This window comes from Tachysurus vachellii, chromosome 1, assembly GCF_030014155.1.
Source record: "Tachysurus vachellii isolate PV-2020 chromosome 1, HZAU_Pvac_v1, whole genome shotgun sequence".
In the NCBI taxonomy this organism is placed as follows: Eukaryota; Metazoa; Chordata; class Actinopteri; order Siluriformes; family Bagridae; genus Tachysurus; species Tachysurus vachellii.
In genome coordinates, this window is record NC_083460.1 from 16,704,778 (window position 1) to 16,725,415 (window position 20,638).

The following is a 20,638-nucleotide window of genomic DNA, read 5'->3' on the forward strand; positions in this document are numbered from 1 at the left end:
ATTTTGGATTAAACCCATTCAAACAGGCAGATTACTATAAAAACTCAATCTTATATAAAAACGTGATCGAGAGTAGAGGATTGTGATTTCTATTTGCTGTAACAATATTGAAATATATCCTGGACTTCCTTGGTTATGTGTCCTATTCTATGGACCCCTAGATGTCTCCAAATCCCACTTTGAGAACCAATGATGTATTAAAGACTTTTTCACTGCTCTGTTCCTTAACGTGTTTTCTTTTGTGTTAAAACACCATCTTCTATTTCTATTTCATCTCATATTTATCAACACCAGCATGCCCATCTCTAGCCTTAACCAGATCCTTTCCACATTTGACAGCAATGAAGAAGAAGAAGTAGAAGAAGGAGAAGGATAGAGGTACCTGCATGTTATATCTGCTTTTGCATCGCTATAGACCTTATCGTCTGTTCATTTCAAAGAGAATATAGTATATAGCATAATTGGGGAAGTCGTGGCCTAATGGTTAGACAGTTTGACTCCTAACCCTAAGGTTGTGGGTTCGAGTCTCGGGCCGGCAATACCACAACTGAGCTGCCCTTGAGCAAGGCACCGAACCCCCTCAACTGCTCCCCGGGCACCACAGCATAAATGGCTGCCCACTGCTCCGGGTGTGTGTTCACGGTGTGTGTGTGTACTTTGGATGGGTTAAATGCAGAGAACGAATTCTGAATATGGGTCACCATCAGCAACGTTAACTAGTACCTAAGTAACCAAAACGTTCTGGGTGTCCTTATATGTCTGTAGTAATGTAAAAGTTCTCTGGTAGCAATTAAAATGGTTGGGAAAATGCCATTTTTAACAGATACATCCAATCATAATTTCTATGTAATTAAATTAATTAAACATAAGGATCTTGTCAGAAACAAACGTGTCAGTATCAGTACCACCCTTGCAGCGAGCGACAGAACGAAGCGGAACCGTCTTATCGGATCGTCCTCTAAACCTTTTATATGGCTTTTCTTTGGCACGGTATTTGACATCTCAATAAACACAGCTTTGTAGAATTGTACATGCTTCACATATTTGTAGTTAAAGCGACCCACGGTCAGATTACAATACGTTTTCAAGTTCATATATATATTGGGTTGTTCTTGGTATTGTCTGTAACTAAGCACCCAGGTCTGGCTTTCTTTCAAGAACACAATACAACCATTCTCTAACAGTCGTGGCAGGGTTCTTGTTTCCTAACAAACTTATTTCAGCTCAACTGAAACATAACAGGCTCCAAAACACAGTAAATGTGCTTCAAAGATAAAAACAAAACACCAAAGTGACCGCTCGACATGACGAACCCTGACTAGCTGCTTGCCACGCTTTTGCCTCAAGCACCATACTGCAGTGATCTGTATCACCGTACCATTCGTGTAAGGCACTGTGTACATAAATGGAAAAATACTGCACTTCAATTGCTAATCAAACAAACACACCCAAAAAAGTCACGCAACCACAGACTGTGGCTTCAGTCGATTTACATCCCGGTGAGACAAATACTGTCGTTCCACCTGCACATGCTCTGTCTATGCAGATACCTTTATTATCTCTAATATTCTATTCTAAACGTAATACAGAGTAGTGGGAAAAACTAGCCTCACAGCTGTATTATTTTGAATCTGTGCTGCAGTGTGAAATTAATCCCAGCTCAATGTTGATGGATATGATGAAGATGACGCTATATATATAGACGTGTAGTAGTGTTTCGTTACCACAAGGTCTAAAAGAGATAGACACAACGTGGATTGTGTGAAACTACACACTAGATTTATAAAGCTGGATATGATGAAGAAGAAAAGTTTGTCTCTAAAATAACCAGTTTGGTCAAATCTATCTTTATTTTATGTTATTTATTTATTTTAGATTTCTGGATTAATTGCATCTATTAGAACATGTTTTCACTGATATTTACTCACTCAGAGTCTAAATCCTGACCTCTGCATCCAGAGTCTACATCCTGGGAGCTCTAGTACTTCCTGGTAATGTATTAAAGGAGGTCTTGATAATATTGGTATGTTGCCAAACCCTGAATTTCATCTATAAGGTTAACTACAGTGATTCTAATCAATTACACTGGGCTACAGTAGCATACCTTTAGCATACTAGAGACCAACCCTGAGAGGATCCTGAGGCATCTAGAGATGTTCCAGCTCCAGCTGTGTTCCACTTCATGAAGATTTTGGACCTTCAAAGAGAAGACGCTGACTCCATGTGGTGTTTAAGGAAAACAACTGTATCTGACTGTAGAAAGGATATTATTCATAATAACACTCTCTGGTGTTTATAACAGTTTATAATCACATCCTCCAGTGTCACCTAAATGAGGATGAGGTTCACTTTTGAGTCTGGTTCCTCTCAACGTTTCTTCCTCTACCATCTAAGGGGGTTTTTCCTTACCACAGTCACCTCAGATTTGTTCATTAGGGATAAATACAAACACATTTAAATATAAGTCTAATATTAATCATGAACTTTGTATTATATTCATCTTTGTATAATAAACCTTTTGTATTATATTTCTTATGTTCTGTAAAGCTGCTTTGAGACAAAGTCTATCTTTAAAAGTGCTGTAGAAATAAAACTGAATTTAATTAAATTATCAATGTCCTATATTCCATTATAACGTTTAAAATGGAAATGGAAAACGTTTAAAATTCGGATTTAGCCTTCGACCTTTGTTTTTCTACACTTCGTAGAATAGAAACGAGTAAAGGATCGAGTTTTAATTGAACTCATTTATTTTTCTGTTAACTCATTGCACAATGTTTATCATTTAATATGTACAATATTGAAAAAGGGGCGGAGGGGTGGAGAATGTAGTCTAGAAGAAAAATAGCGGATGGGGGAGAGAGAGAGAGAGAGAGAGAGAGAGAGAGAGAGAGAGAGAGAGAGGAAGAACTGGCAGATCAAGTTTAAATCACAATGTGTTAATAGATAATGTTTAACACAATGGGATAAAAGGCCTCTGAATCGCCATTTGATACGTGCCTCCAACAGCACTGTAATTTCTCTGGCATCCATCACGCCCTGGGTAAACTCCAGCACATTACAACAATAACGTTAAACACAAGAATGAAAGACCTGATGGTGCAAACAGGGACCTGCCTAGATATTAACGTTGGTTGGTTGGTTGGTAAAGTCTGTTTGTGTATTACGTACGTAAACGCGGTGAAAGGTCACATAAGGTTAAAGGAGGTTAAAGTTAAAAAAACATCAAAGTGAAAAAAACAACTTATGATACTGACATACCATTTTAGTTCAATCAAATTTGACTTTTCTAGCAGTTGTAAGTGAAATTTGATGGACTTTTTGACATCACATCAAAAGCCGGTTGAAAGAATACAGATTAATAAACGTAATGAGCAGAAATATTAAAGAAATATTACGCAAAATATTCTCATGCTCTTTTGGCTGACACCTACGTGACACCTGACGTCAAACTTGCGTTGTCGCTATAGGCTTGGAGACTGTAAACAACTGTCAGACCTGAAACCTAAGACCTAAGACCAGCTAGTATCCACTGTTCATACTCTTAGGTTTCTCGATTCGCAACTAGGGCACTTTAATGTAGCCAGTTTACCAACCGCCATGTTTCTGAGATGTAGGAAGAGACCGGAGAACCCAAAGAAAATCCACATAAAAGAACCTTCACGTAGACTGCACCGAGTCACATGGCCGAATATTTGTAAAGACGACTTTTAGACCCCTTCGCTGAACATCTAGCTGAACAAAACAATTTAAAAAAAATCCACACTCTCAGCCTCTTCCCTCTAACAAGATTTTAGCTTAATGGTATTTCATAGACCATTATAGAGTGAGGATATGTTTTCATGAAGACCATAAAGCACTTGGATGAAGTCATCTGCCAAATGTTGAATGCCGAGCTCTCGTTACTGTCTGATCTTTGAAAAGAAAATTATACATGGAATGTAGCTAAGATAAATTGCCACTAGGTGTGTGCATGTGTGTGTGTGTGTGTGTGTGAGTAAAGTTCTGAGTGATGGACTGGCATCACGTCTAGGTGTTATTCTTGCTTTATGCTTCATGTCCTGTACCTGGTATAGGCTCTGGATTCAAAACGATCCTGAGCAGGATGATCGAGTATCATTAGTCATTAAATGTATGCTGGGTTTATGTATAATATATGATACAAATGCAAAGAAAACAACAATAGCCATAATATGTGCACTGAGAGAGAGAGAGAGAGAGAGAGAGAGAGAGAGAGAGAGAGAGAGAGAGAGAGAGATTATGAACTTTGTAGCTTGGCTTGTAAAGTCAGATCCTGCTAATAGATAAAATAATGGAATTACAAAGTCATGATCCCTAAGGCTACGTGAGCAGGACACAACAGTTCTTTTGAGCTTTTGAGCTTATCTGCCGTTGCCCTAAGAGCAAGACAGAGGTTTCCTGCTTCAAATGAAGTACTCTGAAAAAAAAGAGTGGAGAAAAAAAGCAGTAGATATGGAGAAGAGAGAGAGAAAGAATTCGGGGTCATTGTTTCGTTGTGTTTCAGTGGGACCCTGTGGTCACTTTCCCAAGTGGGTTTGGTTTCCCAATAAAGGGGGAAGGGATCAAGTTCCCAAAACACAATCATTCTTCTAGAAGAAATCGGAGTGTGTCACAATAACGGTCCACACCTCCCTATCGGCCCCCTTTTTTAATGTCTACCTGACAAATTGCTTGTTTTAGTTCTGCACCTCGATCGTGCTCGACTTGGGTCACGGGCCTCAAAGGAACATCTTGCCTTTGACTTTGGTAAATGAAGGTCTTTTTTCCTTTAAACTCATGTGGCATTTGAATACACGTTGGCATGTTTTCATTTAGCCAGTGCACCTCTAATTCTAATTCTGGTTGGTCATCAAGGCAGAATCCAGTCTAAGCTGTGAAAAGAGTTAAAGCTGTTAAAGGAGGCGACAATGATGGCAGTGGTGCGGGATCATGTTTCCATGCAACGACCAGAAAATACTCTGTGGTATTTATAGAAAAAAAAGGCTAAGAGGTTAAACAAGTGCCAGTATTCCAGAACTGTATACGTAGCAGTCATGGATTAATCAGACCAACAGTAAATAATACAGCAGTTTAAGCCAAGCTCTAAAGTGCAGTGTGATATAATGTATTTAACAACAACGAATGCTGGAGAAAAATCACCTCTGCACAGTTACAATACGGCATCAGAGGACACAGATATGCAGATATACCACCCACACACACACACACACACACACACACAGACAGCAATTACATGTGTTCTCAGTTTCTCTCAGAAGACCTGCAGAGCAGAACCTGAGATATTCATTCCACCATTGTACAACCACAACCACAAATCTGACTCAACACCACATAAGGGATCAAGGTGTCATGATGAGTTTTTACAAACTACAGTTGACATTTTCGGCTAGATTGGAAGACCCCTCATCCAACCCCCAGTACACACACACACACACACACACATTGACCTGTTCAGCTGTTAATAATTTCCCATTCTAAAGATATATCTGCTTATTTTTATGCCCACAGGAAGTATCTCATTTTCAGATGAAATGACTGTTTACATTTACCTACCAAAGCGACTAATGATTAAATGAATATCTACTGAATTGTTCTTTCTGACATAATTCTAAGATTAAAGATTAAGAACCGACTTGGGTTTCTTTACTTTTTTATTTTTTTGTATGTTTGATTATTTTAGGATATGACCTGTTGATGACCTGACATTCAATCTGCTTGGCACCAAAGCAATGTCTCAGACACTTCCATATCTTACTTCTATATCTTATCTCTTCCTCCTTATCTCATTTCATCACTAGTATTTTTTTTTACGCCAGGCATTTGTTGCTATCGGTTCTGATTCGGACCACGTCATCATTTTTTTTAAGCTGTAAACCAGCGTGTGATGTAAAGAGTCAGTCTAATGAATGGTTTAATTGTAACCCGGATCACAGTATGATAAAAATCTGTATATACACATTATTTATCATGTTCAGCTGAATAATGTATCAGTCATGCAAACTGGAAGCTTTTATATATATATACACACACACACACCGCTCTCTGCTGCCACCTGTGGCTCATAAGAGCATCTGCAGTCTAGATTACTCGGTTCTCTGCTCTTTTTATGTACAAAAAAAATCTATAGCTGTTAACTGCATTTAGGTACTGATGAGATGTTTTAGCTCTAACATGCCCCCTAGTGGACAGAGTGATTTTAGTCTTATCCACACTTTTAGACATGGAAAAAATAAACATTAGCTTGGCTTTGAGAAACTAATATCTGTTGCTTAGTATTAGATACTGCAGTATGTCAGTATTGCAAAGAGTTTTCATCCTGAGTAAAATTAAACTGGGATGCATGACAAAATGGTGCTATATTCCTAGAAATACGTGACGTTTGGGAAATGATTTGTATTGTTGTATATCTCACACACACACACAGAAACAAACAGAAACACACACACAAGGACTCATAACCCAAGATCTTAATTTGTTTGTTATGGTGAAGTATTTAATCACCACATCACACACAATCCTTCGCCAGAACATTTGAGTTAATATTTCAATATCATTAGATAATTATAATATAATAATAATTACTGTATCATAGGAAACTGTTTTCCTTTTATTTGATCAGAACAAACCGTGAATTGTACAGGAACATGACTGATATTGCAATCCGGAGGGAATCCTGCACTACATGATTGTTGTGTTTCCTGGTACGTTGTACACTTATTATCTAGCCTTTCAGGAGGTGTGTTGAAGCACAAAGGTAAACAAACCGACATGATCTACCCCCTGAACCGCCACCTCGTTTGTGGCTCACTGCTGGTGTTTTTCCCCCTGAGCATTTATCATGCTAATCTAATTAGTCATCATGTCCGCCCCGTCTCCTCCGGTGGCGTCGTTAAGGTTCAGGTCTTCCATCATCTCCGCCAGCGAGATCCTGGGTATTCCCTCATCATCAGTGTCGCTTTCCACAGGAACCTTGGAGACATCTGAAAACGCACAGGGATGTAATGAGTACACGTGTTATGTACATATGGAATTGATGTACTGTTCTCATGTACTGAAAATCACATCACATCCTCACCTCTGAAGATGTTGACGTTTTTACGCAAGGACTCGTCTTCCTCAAGATCCTCCAAGAAGTCCTGGTATTGCCTGCAAAACAGTTCGGCGTTTAGTAATGTTTGTGTACCGTTGAATAGTTGACTATTAGCGAGCTTCGGTTATTTTCCCTGTAGATCTTGACCAATTGATTTTGCACTGGATGATAAAATCTCATCCCACAACAAATTCCCTTACATCTCATCCTCGGTGCTGAGTCACGTCATGACTATTTTATGAAGGCGATTATTTAAAAAAAAAAAAAAAAAAAAAAAAAAAAAAGGGGTGCTTTTACGTCCGTTAGTCCGTTTGACGAGTGAATCTGATCTGAGCGACACGTTCGGAAAGGTCACAATAAATAAATAAATAAATAAATAAAATGTAAGCTTGAGGACCATGTAGGGAGGAAAATGTACTCCCACACAAAAAAAAAAAAATAAAAAAATTTCCATCTTTCCTGCACCATCACCAGCACTTAGGGGATACGACAGGACACAGGAAGTCCAGCATCACAGTATTTATCAGGATTTCTGTTTTTACTTCAAATCAAAACCTTAGAAAAAAAAGAAATAATTCAGCTTCCTGTCTGACATGGATGTGTGATGTCGGGTGTAGAATGTAAATTTGGGTACGTGTTTCGCTCGAGTCTGTCAGGAACTAGATTAAAACTTGTCTTTTTAACGCACCAAATCCTTTTTTCATACCTTTCATCATCCGTGTCCACGCCTTCTCTGTCTCTGTGCAGCTCCTTCAACTTCCAGTTCCTGCGCTTTATTCTCCTTGTTCTGTCGTAGCTCTTCTTGATCAGAACCTGAATTAATTACGCAAATGCGGATGTTAGACCTTCAAAACAAAAAACAGAATATTCTCATATCGTTGCTTTTCCAGGAGGGTTTTTTTTTAACCAGATTTGCATTTGTGTTACTTTTGTTCATTCTCTTCATTACAAATTGAATCATGGGAAGAGAAGCAGAGAAGTCCGTGAATACTGGAGAGCATCAGTAGGGGGCAGTAGAACTTCAACTTAAGGAGATCTGAACGTTTTGGGCTTTTTTTTCCCTCCTGAGACAGTTATCGGGAATTGATCCTATTCTTACCACATCAGGCACATGGTGAGGATTCATCTTGTTCAGAAACTCGTCGTTGAGGTTCGAGTTGGCGAAGTCGTAACTGAAGAGAAGAAGAAAAATTAACAAAACGTCTAGACACTTTATTCATTATTCATGAGTTTCAGAGATTTTACTCGGGCTGCGGCACAGGAGCGCTGCGGATGTTCGGACGGCTGACATCGGATTCCAAACTGATCTGATCAGGGGTTGTAGCTATCTTACCAGTAGCATGGCACTGATTTTGTGACATCACACTGGGCTACAAAGCTACTGACAAACGTTACCATAAATCAGGGCTCGTATTCAGGAAAATTCTTAGTGTAAAGAGTTTCTCCTAATGATGTAATTCTAAGGAAGTTCTTAGACATGTTAGCGATTAAAGAGAAGGTCCTGGTAAAGATAAAAGTTTTTTATAAAGCATCTTATAACCCATAAAAGAGCTCATAAGGTAAAAAAAAAAGTGTTAGTAGAAGTGAGGAGGACTTTGAAGAGGATGAAGAGTTTCTTTATCAGAGGAGAAAATGGCTGAAAGGTGAAGAGGGAGAAGAAATGTGTTGTGTACGATATTTAATAATGATAGTGAGTTAATAAGATGATACAGATTAGATCGTGTAGGATTATTTTTGTCATCAATCATATAAGACATAACATCTCAGACACAGCATAGAAATGACACATACTGTATATATATTTATTACATTTATGTTAGAACATCTCTAAAGTAATCGGTACGTAACGAACGTAATCCCTACACGATACAACCTCAAATATCTGAACATAGAGACAAAGTGAAGGTTTATAATAGACCAGATTGTAAAAGCGCTTTCAATTAACCAATCACAGTCTTCATAAGTATGTCACCTAGTTACAGATTAAGCCCCGCCTCCTCTCTAAAATAAACGTTGTTGTATTGTCCTTGTTCAGAGTTGCTCTGATTTTGGTCCTGAATCACTGAAGATAAGATTCATAGTTAGAAATGTTTAAGCTAAATTAGGAGCTCTCTGATATCATTATTAGACTCTTTATGAACACAGGCTCTGGTGTTTCCAGACAACCACACATTAAAAACAGTGGCATAAATCATGAGTTCAAATTTCAGGACTTCCCTTAATCCTCTATGCTGTTATGCTGAGTTACTCAGACTGTATCCTTATACGTCCCTCAAGCTACAAAGCACATTTATGTTTATAACCCAGCGTGTAATAAATGTACTATAGGTATTATTGTTAGTATATGAGCTCGTACCCCAGCACCAGGTCTCCGATGTTGAGCAGGTGGCCCAGATGGGTGCGACAGTGATACTGCTGACTGGTGTTCATCTCACTGGTCTTCTGAACCCACACTTCAGCCAAGGTGTGCTGTTAGAAAACACATGGTTTAATCACTCGCTTGTGCCGTTTAATGCGACGCCAAACGTTTCATCAACTGGAAACGAAATATTAAACTAAATTGTTTTGGTGCCCTTTAAAACCTGCACGTACTATTACAATTCGGATTGAGTTTTTCTTCCTAAATATTTCTGATTTTATTCTGTTTGGTTTAACATTTGTTTCCACAATGAATTGATTTCCCTTTGTCTCTCATTTCAGGACATTTCTTTATCCCAAACCGTACAACGATCATTAAAATTCAATGTCTTACCTTGTTAGATCTCAGTCCAGCTCCTGCTCCTAATCGCTGGTCCCTGATGATGTCGATGTCCATGACAATAAACTCCTCCAGCTGGCGCGGGTTCAGGAGGCTGTTAAATGGGTGACGCCAGTACGTGTTCGCGTCTATCTCTGCGACTGTGAAACAACAGCACAAGGTGAGAAGCAAAGCTCTTGACTATTGTAAGCTCTTGTACTTGTAAAAGTTCAGGTTTTTCTGGCCCTGAAATGAGCTCAGCTCCGGTTTGATCCACCTTGTTGAGAACATGACATAAAAGGTAAAAATACGTTCACTGCTCGGGACTTTGTGTGTAATGATATGCCGTGCGGAACAGGAAAGAAGAGGCGGGTGTTAAAGTGATTAGGAGTCACACTTACCCTGCAGAGTGTTTGGGTCAATGAGGTGCACCGTGCTGGTCACCTGGACGCACACACACACCTGGCCGAGGTTTCCCATGCTCTGGGCCAGACGTGGAGACAGACACACCACATTGTCCTGAGAGAGAGAGAGACACAAAAACACACACACACGTGGCTTTGTCATCATCAATTTCACAAACAAAATACTAACCTCAGAAAGGAACCATGTGTATCCCCTAATCAACTCACACACACACTCTATTCCACTCTGAACACAGCAACCTTATTTATTTGTTTTATAATTGTATTTTTAGCTTTTTAGCTTGGATTTCAAAAATCCGCTGGACCACCAGGAGGCGTCTAACTACTAAAACGATGTATTTAATGAATATAAAATTGTCAATCATTATTATTAGCCAGTTAAAGGTAAGACCTCGGCTCAGACGAGCTTGCGTTAGGAAGCGTTACCTTACAGATGGGCACGATCTCTACAGAGAAGGTGCTTTTGTAGTTGTAGGAGTTCGAGTGAACGTCGTGAGAGATGAGACGCTGCGAGGACTTTGATCTTTGGGATGGAGATAAAAAAAAAAATCATATAATCAACAACAGTAAAATCTGATTTCTACATGTGAAGGCTGCTGGAGCTGAGCTTGATGCTTCTTCATACCTGCATGGAACCACACACTGCAAGAAATCCACCATCTTTTGTGCGTGCTGCTTGGAGCCGTAGTAGAAATCTATGCCGTCTACAAAAAGAAAGGGGGAAATCGAAGTTATAAATCACTACAGGACGTCTAACGTTAAAATCAGACACACGGCATTCTCCAGTAAAACAGGCCAGATGGAGAGGTGTTTAATCTGGACACCACATGTCAAGCGTTCAAAGCTCTGAATCCTTTTTTTTTTTTTTTTTTTCTTCTTCACGGCTGCGAGCCAAGCTCCCCTGTTAGGCTCTCGATTATTATGGTCTCGCAGATGACAATTTCAAAGCTCTTTCCGACGGGATAGAAATGCCATCATGACTAAGAGCCTGAGTTTTTATTCGCAGCCTGGAACAATGGCACTTCTGGCAGAAACATCGTCTGTATGAGAAAAACTATGAAAAACGAGCTGGAAGAAGAAGCAGGAGGATGAATGAGAAGCGTACCGTGGATTTCCTTGATGCGAAGTGTGTTCTGGTGCACTCTATGCTTCAGAATCAACTGTTCCAGGTAATAGAAGGTCTTCTTGTGGACCGTCTAAGGATCAGAAAAGGAAGGATTAACAATTCTAATAAAAATAAATAAAAAATGTTACACGACACGATACTTAAACTGCTGTGGGAAATTAGATCAGATTAAATCAAATATAATAAATAAATAAATAAATAAATAAATAAATAGAAACAATGACATACGATCCAATACACAGTGTTCATTAATGTGTAGAAAATGTAAATATAACCTTTATTTCGGTTTAAAAACTAGAAATATTAATTATGTATGAAATGTATTATATTGACAATTAAACATTGTATATTTATTCATAATTAAATATTGCATAGTCAAAATGTAATAAATTAAACTTATGTTATATAAAATGTTTTAATTTATTAAAAAAATCTATTTTTTTGTATAAAAAATAATGTTATCACCATGTTATTAAATAAAATACAAACAATTTTTTATTTTCTTTTTGCTCAAAATTAATGTGTATACAGATATTCTATATTACATGAAGGAAAAAAAAACAAAACAAAAAATAAATAAAATAAATAAACAAGACAAATAACACTGTACGGGAATGAATGTGTCGTGTGTTGACGCTGTTACAAGTAGGTTTGACTCAATTCTCTAAAGTGAAACCTTAAAACGCTAAGCTACCAACCGCTGCCTCGTTGACGAGAGCTCAAACTCCAGCTTACCTTCTGTCTGACTTGCACGACGGCCTTCCAGTAATCCTTGGCTTCCACCCGATGGCAGTCGTCGCACATCTGCGACTGAATAATGAAATCCACCACAAACACCTGCTGCAGGATGGCGCCGTTCATGACCTACACACACAGATCAGATAATAACCTGCCAGGGTTTCGCAGAGAAACAGTAGATACCAGTAGTCTAACTAGATACCAGGCATCCAACTCACCTCTTTCTGAATGCTGAGCTTCAACTTGATCCTTTTAGAATGCGGCTCCGTCCACACGAACCCTGCGTCGACGAGTCGCACCTGGACGAGACGAGGCACCGGATACGTTAATAATAACGGAAACTTGACGACGTTTTGCTGTATAAACGGATGTGTGTGTAATAGAGACACTTCCTGTTAACTGCTTACCTTTGACATTGAGCTCTTTATTTTCTTTAGACAGAGCGTGAGCAGCTCACGGGACTCTAAAGCACACTGAACCCATGTGCCTGGGGGCTGCAGGTACCTAGTGGAACATGTGATGGAAAAGATCAAATCACCTGGAATGATTGTTTACATTTACACCATTTGACAAGAGCGACATTTTATCTCGCTTTTACACAACTGAGCAATTGTGGGTTAAGGGCCTTGCTCAGGGGCCCAGAAGTGTCAGTTTGGTGGCCCTGGGGTTTGAACACATAACAGTTAAAAACCAGGGTTTAAATTAGAGTGGAGATTTACGATAAACGGTATAATATTGTACATGCGTGTGCTCGGTCTTTGGCCTAAATTTAAGATAATAGCCAACAAGCTACTGAATGCACTTTTTTTATTAAGGGCACGGTCTGTATTAATGTACATAATTACATCCTCGTATATTTGAGTCCGATTATCTTAGCCGATGCTATTTAGCCTAGATAATAAGGCTCCTAAGCACATGCTGGAGATTTTACTCGACTTTACTCGGGATAAAGAACTAATTAATTGTCCGTTCCGGTTCGGACGATAAAGTAATAATTTCTTAAGATGCGCTTTACTGTCAAATACCTACAGCTTATTTAGATGGACGTCAACTTTCAATAAATCAATGAAAGGAAGAGGGACTTCTGTACCGTTCACACTGTTTGCAGAAATGGACGGAGACCTGCTTGGGGATTCCGTCGGAGATGTCCACCTGGGTCCTCAGGCAGGACACACACATGTTGGCTGGGTTCGGGGGGATGGGGATGCCACATGTGCAGCAAAGGCTGTGAACAGAAAATATGTGTGCGTTATCTAACATGAAAACGTTTAGGAATAACGTATAGATTACTTTCTACCACCGCAGCGCTAGTACGGAAGAACGTCTGGGTTTCCATGCCGTATTTTACAAACGGATGCTTTAATATTCATGAAGATTTTTTTCCCGTCCGTTTGACCACATTCACCAGGCTGGTTATTATTTTCCATCTGACAAGATCTTAGTGACAAAGCAGACCATCGATGTTGCGTCAGTCAACACGAATCGCAGCCAGCAACTGAACAGAATCGGTGCCGCTATATACAGTAACTCTATATTACTCTGAGACATAAATACAATAGCGTGCGTATACGTATAAATAAATAACAAACCCGAGCACCTCAGATCATGAAATAAATGTTAAAATGGCTTTGGAAATGATTTAATATACTTACATATTGCCTTGGCTGCTTGAGGCTGGCGCTTGCATGTACTCCATAGCTGTAGAGAGACAAATCATCAGGTACAGATTAATAACTAATGACATATATAATGATAGGAATAGATCACTTGGGGTTGTTTTTTTAATACTAATATAATCAACAATGGGGTTGTGTGAAGCAGCCTGGTGCAAAAGTACAGCCCCGCCCCCAATATATACAAAATCAAAAAACTATCCACAACATTCACATGTGACGTATCAAAACACTCAGAACAAACATTGGAACTTCCTCACGGGTATTCGAATAATGTCACATCCTCGTATCTACTTGCCTCCAAAAGTATTAGCACCCTAGCATACCAGCCTTTGGGAATACTTGCTCCGACAAGCCAACATCATAGTTTGTCGCGACAAATCTATTTCTTCTTATTCGAATTCTTCTTATCTATTACAAATCTATTTCTTCTTATTCTACAACAGCATCAGAGCAAAGCACGTATTTAGTAGTCAGAGAACTATTTTTTCCTAAGCAGCCTTGTTTAATAAGAACACTATTGTGACACAAAGACAAAGCAGGTCACTGGAGACTCCAGAAATGTTACATAAAAATCTACTGACAAAGCTTTATGAAAAATGATTGCACGTTTTTAAAGCCATTTACTAATACAAGTCAGTGTGTACAATGTTACTAGAGAACCGGAAATATGTTATAACGAGCGCATTAATATAAACCTGTGATTCGCCTTGCAACCGGAACTACTGTCAGAGCTGCTGTGGTAATTAATTAACACCTTCTGACCAATCAGATTGGAGGATTTAACAACACAAACACGTGCAGACTTTTTTCAGCTAACTTGACAATAAAAGAATCAACAAACACAAGATTTGCTTCTGTTGCTTTTAATATAAGTTTATTATTTGGAATTAAAACAAGTCCGCACAGGAACGTACTAAAGTATTATATTTTATTAGTACCACAGCTCGAGACAAGCTGCTAATTTAATAAAATGCATATAAACAAACATGCTAACTGTAACAAGCTAGCTGTAGTTAGCTAAAGTAGCTAATGGAGCTAACTACGTCGCTATTACTGTGTATTTAATGAAACGGTTTTTAAAAGCGAGTACGCGTGAGGTTATAAATAAACATCTGGTGTCTTTATTCTTACCGAATGATAAAGGTTTTATACACAAACTTCAGCTCAGATCCACGACGTTACGGCACATGTTTCTCACCTCAAGCGTGTCCAGCTGAAGACTTTTCTTCCTATCCGTTTTGTGTATTAAAAAAACGTCTTCTCTATGATTGGCTGTGAGTATAAGACGTCACGGTTGATCGTCCAAACCGCACGCTGCTTTGTGAGATAAATCAACAGCTAGCCAATCACGGCGCAGAAGGCGGGGTTTTCCAAATACGGGTGTGAAAATAAACGTCTCTTTGGTGACGTAAATACAGAGCACGAGAGTGACCAAACCGCGCCTGACTATATTTATCAAATAATTACTGTTGTATTTTATTTTGTTGCTGAATGTTCCGGATAATTCATTAAATTACTGTTTATTTTAAAGTCTGATGTGCACTTGCACGCTGTGATCACAGAGTTTGATGGTGCCTATGGGACATGATGAGAAAAGATTAGTATGGAGTTTATAAATAAAGTTTAATAAAAAAGTGTCTGGGCTACCAATTGGAAGGTTGTGGGTTCGATTCCCAGGGCCACAAATCTGCCACTGTTTGGCCCCTGAGCAGTCAGAAGGTTGTGAGTTCGATTCCCAGGGCCACCAAACTGCCACTGTTGGGCCCCAGAGCAAGGCCCTTAACCCTCAGTTGTATAGAAATGAGATAAAAATGTAAGTCTGGATAAGAGTGTCTGCTAAATGCTGTAGATGTCTTGACTCGGACCGGTCTTTGCATCCACGACAGATCGGTTTGCGTTCATTACAATCTGAGGCTGATTTCTTCATGCAGCCCATCAGAACAGTCATCTCAGGTGATTACACAGAATAAAATGCTTCTCTGGTTGATGTTTTCATCTCACGACGGTGACACATCCATAACACCTCATCAGCAGTGATTGAGAAGTCGAATGTGAAATACAGTCAAGAGAACAATGAATAGAAATGAGGTAAACTATTGTTGTTCTATTTTCTCCAAATGCCTTTCGATGAGAAAATAGACAAAATAAGCAACCATTGTACAGTAAGCTGCATTAGTTCATCACTAGATCACTAACATGTGATCTTTTTTGTTCTGATAACCTGATTCTAATTTACGTGTCCTCAGAAAACCTTCCTCCTTCATGTCAAGGTTTCGCCATGCAAATGATCTTGACGATCAATAAATTTGCACTACGATAAAGCGGCGTCACCCGGTGACCGGTAGCTACTTTTATCTGAAAAGCGTTGGCGTTCTTCACGTTCTTCAGCCGTAGTGGGGGTGTGGCTTTGGAAGGAACGTTGGTGGAGCATCGTTAGAAGCTGCACTGCATGTAGGTAAAAGGGGTGGGGATTGTTTGATTTCACACTCAGCTTTTCACCTAAGAAGGATTTCAGAATGACGCATTGTTTAAAAGCTTATGTAGCGTTAAGCCTTACCACACCTTCTGTATTAACGGAGCAAAAGTCTGGTTGTGTGATTAATTAGCAGAAGCATCATGCTCTTTGGTGGAACACTCATTGTCTTGTTTCTAATAGACCTCGACATGACCTCATTTATATTTATATTTACATTTACATTTGGCATTTGGCAGACCCCCTTTTATCCAGAGCCATGTACAAAAGTGCTTTGAAGTCTCTATCAGTGAACACATCTGTTCACCACTGGTTCACTAGGTTACAGACGTAGGATAATATTAACCTAAAACTCTGTTGGGATCATTTTTTTTTTAATAAATTCATAAATCTTCACATGTCTGAGGTGTTGTGGCTTTGCACTTATGTAGGCTAGATGCAAATTTTGTGCACTGGCCTATTTTTCCTGGAGGCACCTTTTTTTAAATAGCCCATTACTTTGGAGGTGCTGTGAGAAATATGAAATACTGTATGTACCATTGATGTATTGTGAGCTGCAGGGCAGGCAGCTCTGATAATCTTCACCCTATTACTCTGGAATGCTTTCCATAAACGGCCAGCCTTTATTTTCTGCCACAGGGCCACATTCTCAAGTCTCTGGGCTTTCTTTTTGTTGCCTAAAAGTGACAATAAATTATAATACTTATGCAAGGGGGGTGTGGTAGCTCAGCGGATAAGGTGCTGGGATACATAAAAGAAGGTTGCGAGTTTAAATCCCACATCCACCAAGCTGCCACTGCTGGGCCCCTGAGCAAGGCCCTTAATCCTTAATTTGTATAAAAATTTGTATAAAAAAGTTGTATAAAATGAGAGAAAATGCAAGTCGCTCTGGATAAGGGTGTCTGCCAAATGCCGTAAATGCTGTAAAAGCGTCTCAGATGCTGCTTGAAAGGTTTTTGTATCCTTTAGTCTTTTTCCAAATGCACTTTATAGATGACTATGAGGTTTAGGTAACCTAGGTACAAAATGAACAAAATGCATCTAAATTTCTTGCATTATCTGATCAGATCCTTTAATGTGAAATAAATAAGCTGCATCTTGTTATATTATAGTCCCATATAACGATAGGTTTTTTTGCCTCAACCCATAACCGATCACGATTTCATCCTCTTTTTTTTTTGGCAATAACAAGTACCCAGGTGCAGATTTTGGCTAATTTAAATGAGGATTCGTCTCTTTTTTCCCCCAAGCTCTATTTCTGGTTCTTATTTCACAGTTCCTTGTTTCACAGTTACACCAAAGCTTGGTTACTGGAAAATCTTACTTTAGGTCTAAATTTAGTCTTTAGTTCATCTGTCAACAGAAAGCCTTGTATTTAATGGTTTATCCATTACCAAACATCCTGCATCCTTTCATACAGTTAAATCACTAATTTAAAAAAAAAAAACAATTATAAAGAGAGTATATGCATTTGACAGCTAATATATTTGCCCACTATAACCTCTTGAAACAGGTCATGGTATAATATCACCGTACTGTAACAGCAGCTCTGACTGTAGTGTCCACTATATTTTGTGCTCATTTGAATAATGTTTATGTTCTAATAATGTTTAATAATGTTTTAATCTGTTAATGTTTGTGTCATGGGTTTGTGCAAGGTTTGTTCAAAACCTTATAAGCTTTCGAGTACATTTTAAGTGAAAATTTTGTTGCATTCAAATAAGGATTCTGGGAACTAAGTAATAACTAGTTACCGGTGATGGATGCAATGTTTTATAATGTCATAACTTGACAAAGTGACAGTGATATAATGTGACATTCCACTACATTATAAATACAGGTTAAATGTATGAGCTGTCGTTATTCAATTTGTTGGCAAATTGCTGTTGATATGAATCATCTTTTAATCTCCCCACATCACACACTCCATCACTGATTAGTTTCCTATAAATGCACATCTTGCTGTGTTTTATTCTTTACCTGTTCAGACGCAGTACTGCTGCAGGATGGATATGTTTTGTTCATCTATAAAAAAAAAAAAATCTCACCAACACGGATGTGTTTTACTCTCATGCCAACACCACACACTCCACACACTCATTATTTATTTATTTAGCACTTCTATAATCAGATTTGATCTAAAATCCATTCTGAAGTGACTCCCCACCCATTTTCCTTCACCCCGCCTCTGCACTCCTGTAATTGGTTAGAAACAACCCTTCAGAAGGAGGTCTGACTCCACAGAGATCTCCTGCAGCCTATATCGAGCTCCTGAGCATTTTTTTTTTTATTATTTATTTTTTTTATGACAGCGCGTCACACACTCGTGTGTGTTTTGGGGAAGTGTGCGTGCGTGTGTGAAGAAGAAGCTTTCGGCTCGCCTGCCATCTGATTCACAGAGACATCTGATGGGGAAAGACAGAGCACCGCTTCAATGCGGATTTCTATTTAAATGAAAGCGCCTGGCTGCAGCGGCACACCGGCGGAACCGGCACCGATGCGCCCCCGACGCGCTCCAATTTCTATTTCTAGGCAAACAACAACAACAACAAAGTGTAAACCGTTTTTGTTTATCTGCACAACAAGGATGGACTGAGACGCGTTTGAACGAAGACGTGAAAAGCTCCAGCAGGTCAGTGATCTGTATTTCTCGCCTGTGCGCGTTTGGATAAATGATAGGAGATACGATGACCCTGCTGTCTCTACTGGGCCGGATCATGCGCTATTTCTTACTAAGACCGGAGACGTTGTTTCTGCTGTGCCTGAGCCTGGCTTTATGGAGCTATTTCTTCCACACCGACGAGGTGAAGACTATTGTGAAGTCGAGCCGCGACGCCGTGAAAATGGTCAAGGGCAAAGTGGCCGAGATCATGCAGCACGAGAGGTTCGGCCTGGACCAGGCGGAGATCTCCAAGAGCTGGGAGCTGAAGAGCCCCGGAGCCGCCGTGTACGCCATCCAGGGGCGCAGAGATCACATGGAGGACCGTTTCTCCGTGCTCACCGACCCGGTCAACCGGAGCCACCCGTCTATTTTCGGGATTTTCGATGGGCACGGTGGAGAGGTGGGCTACATCTGTACATTCACTAATACACACACACGCGCGCGCGCGCACGCGCGCACACACACACGCACACACACACGCACGCATGCCGAACATTTTCTTATCTGCTTTAATATATCCATACAAACTATACTCAAGCTCAAGCTTCAGGAAACTATTATATCCTATAAATTCTTTTGTAGATTCACTGTGTACCTTTTACCTTACATTTGAACACTTTGAAGGTCTACTTTTTAACTTAATGACTCTTGGAGTCATCCAAGGTAAAATATACATACACTCGTGGATGCGTAATGATCATTACGTCAATATGGTGCCACAATTCTATATTTGTATTCTGTAGCATTACAATTTCCCTTCACTGGAACTCAACCCTGCTCCAAAATAACAATGCTCCCGTGCACTAAGGAGGCTCTATGAAGACACGGTTTGCCTCGGTGTCGAAGAACTCTAGGGTCCCTTACAGAGCCCTGATGAATTGGAACACAAATTGCACCCCAGATCTCCTCGCTCCTCACTTACATCGGCACCTGATCTCACTAAGGTTCTTGTAGCTGAATGAACACAAGTCCACACAGACACACTCCAAACATCTAGTGGAAATCCTTCCCAGAAGAGTGAAGCTTATTTATACCTGGACATGGGGACTAAATCTGGAACGGTATGATCAGGTGTACACAAACTTTTGAACATATAGTGTATACACTAAAAGTGCTTCTTTGACTATGAAGTAGTCAAACTAGGCATCGGTTTGCATGAAAGAATTTCCCCACAGGGACAAATTTAAGAAAGCTTTATTTCTGGTTTGGACTTTTTTTTTGCAGACCGAGGTCCTAGAACACTCAATCAAAATGAGAAAAATGTTCTAAGGAATCCTAAGAGGTCTGCAAGATAGGAATAAAATAGAATATTGTGAAGATAATGATAATTATCATGTAATAGTAAGGTAATAAAACCGTCCTCGCAGGTCTTTAATATTCATCATCAGATCCACTACAGGTGATCATCTAGTGGCCAAAAAAGTAAGATTGAGAAGAAGAAAAATACTAAAATGGTTGATTAGTAGGTTTTATACGCATACTGCCGCTTTGTGTATCAAAAGTCCTGAATTCAGAGATGGGGACTCGAGTCATTTGACTTGACCGGAAATATTAAAATTAAGACTCGACTTGACTTTGACTTGACATTCATGACGAGACTTGACTCGGACTTGAGTTAAATGACTCAGAGAAGGGGGGCTTGACTTGACTCGAGTCAGACTTAAGTCACAAATTTGAGACTTGAGACTTG

At 39.4% G+C, this 20,638-nt stretch overlaps 2 protein-coding genes across 2 annotated transcripts in view; one reads left to right on the top strand and one right to left on the bottom strand.

Moving 5' to 3' along the window:
- Positions 1-6,492: 6,492 nt before the first annotated feature.
- Positions 6,493-15,061, bottom strand: nmd3 (NMD3 ribosome export adaptor). Its single transcript, XM_060874996.1, has 16 exons — positions 14,945-15,061; positions 13,790-13,835; positions 13,228-13,362; positions 12,545-12,641; positions 12,356-12,436; positions 12,135-12,263; positions 11,379-11,469; positions 10,899-10,977; positions 10,700-10,796; positions 10,250-10,367; positions 9,864-10,009; positions 9,468-9,580; positions 8,211-8,283; positions 7,818-7,924; positions 7,097-7,167; positions 6,493-7,001 (listed from the first exon to the last, which is right to left on the bottom strand). Exons 2-16 carry the CDS (start codon positions 13,831-13,833, stop codon positions 6,868-6,870), a joined length of 1,515 nt encoding a protein of 504 aa, XP_060730979.1. The 5' UTR covers positions 13,834-13,835; positions 14,945-15,061; the 3' UTR covers positions 6,493-6,867.
- Positions 15,062-18,574: 3,513 nt separating this feature from the next.
- Positions 18,575-20,638, top strand: part of ppm1lb (protein phosphatase, Mg2+/Mn2+ dependent, 1Lb) — a 76,239-nt gene continuing 74,175 nt past the window's right edge. Inside the window, exon 1 of the mRNA XM_060875008.1 lies at positions 18,575-19,348. Coding sequence (XP_060730991.1) covers positions 18,959-19,348 — 390 coding nt within the window. The 5' untranslated portion in view covers positions 18,575-18,958. The remainder of the gene's footprint in view (positions 19,349-20,638) is intronic.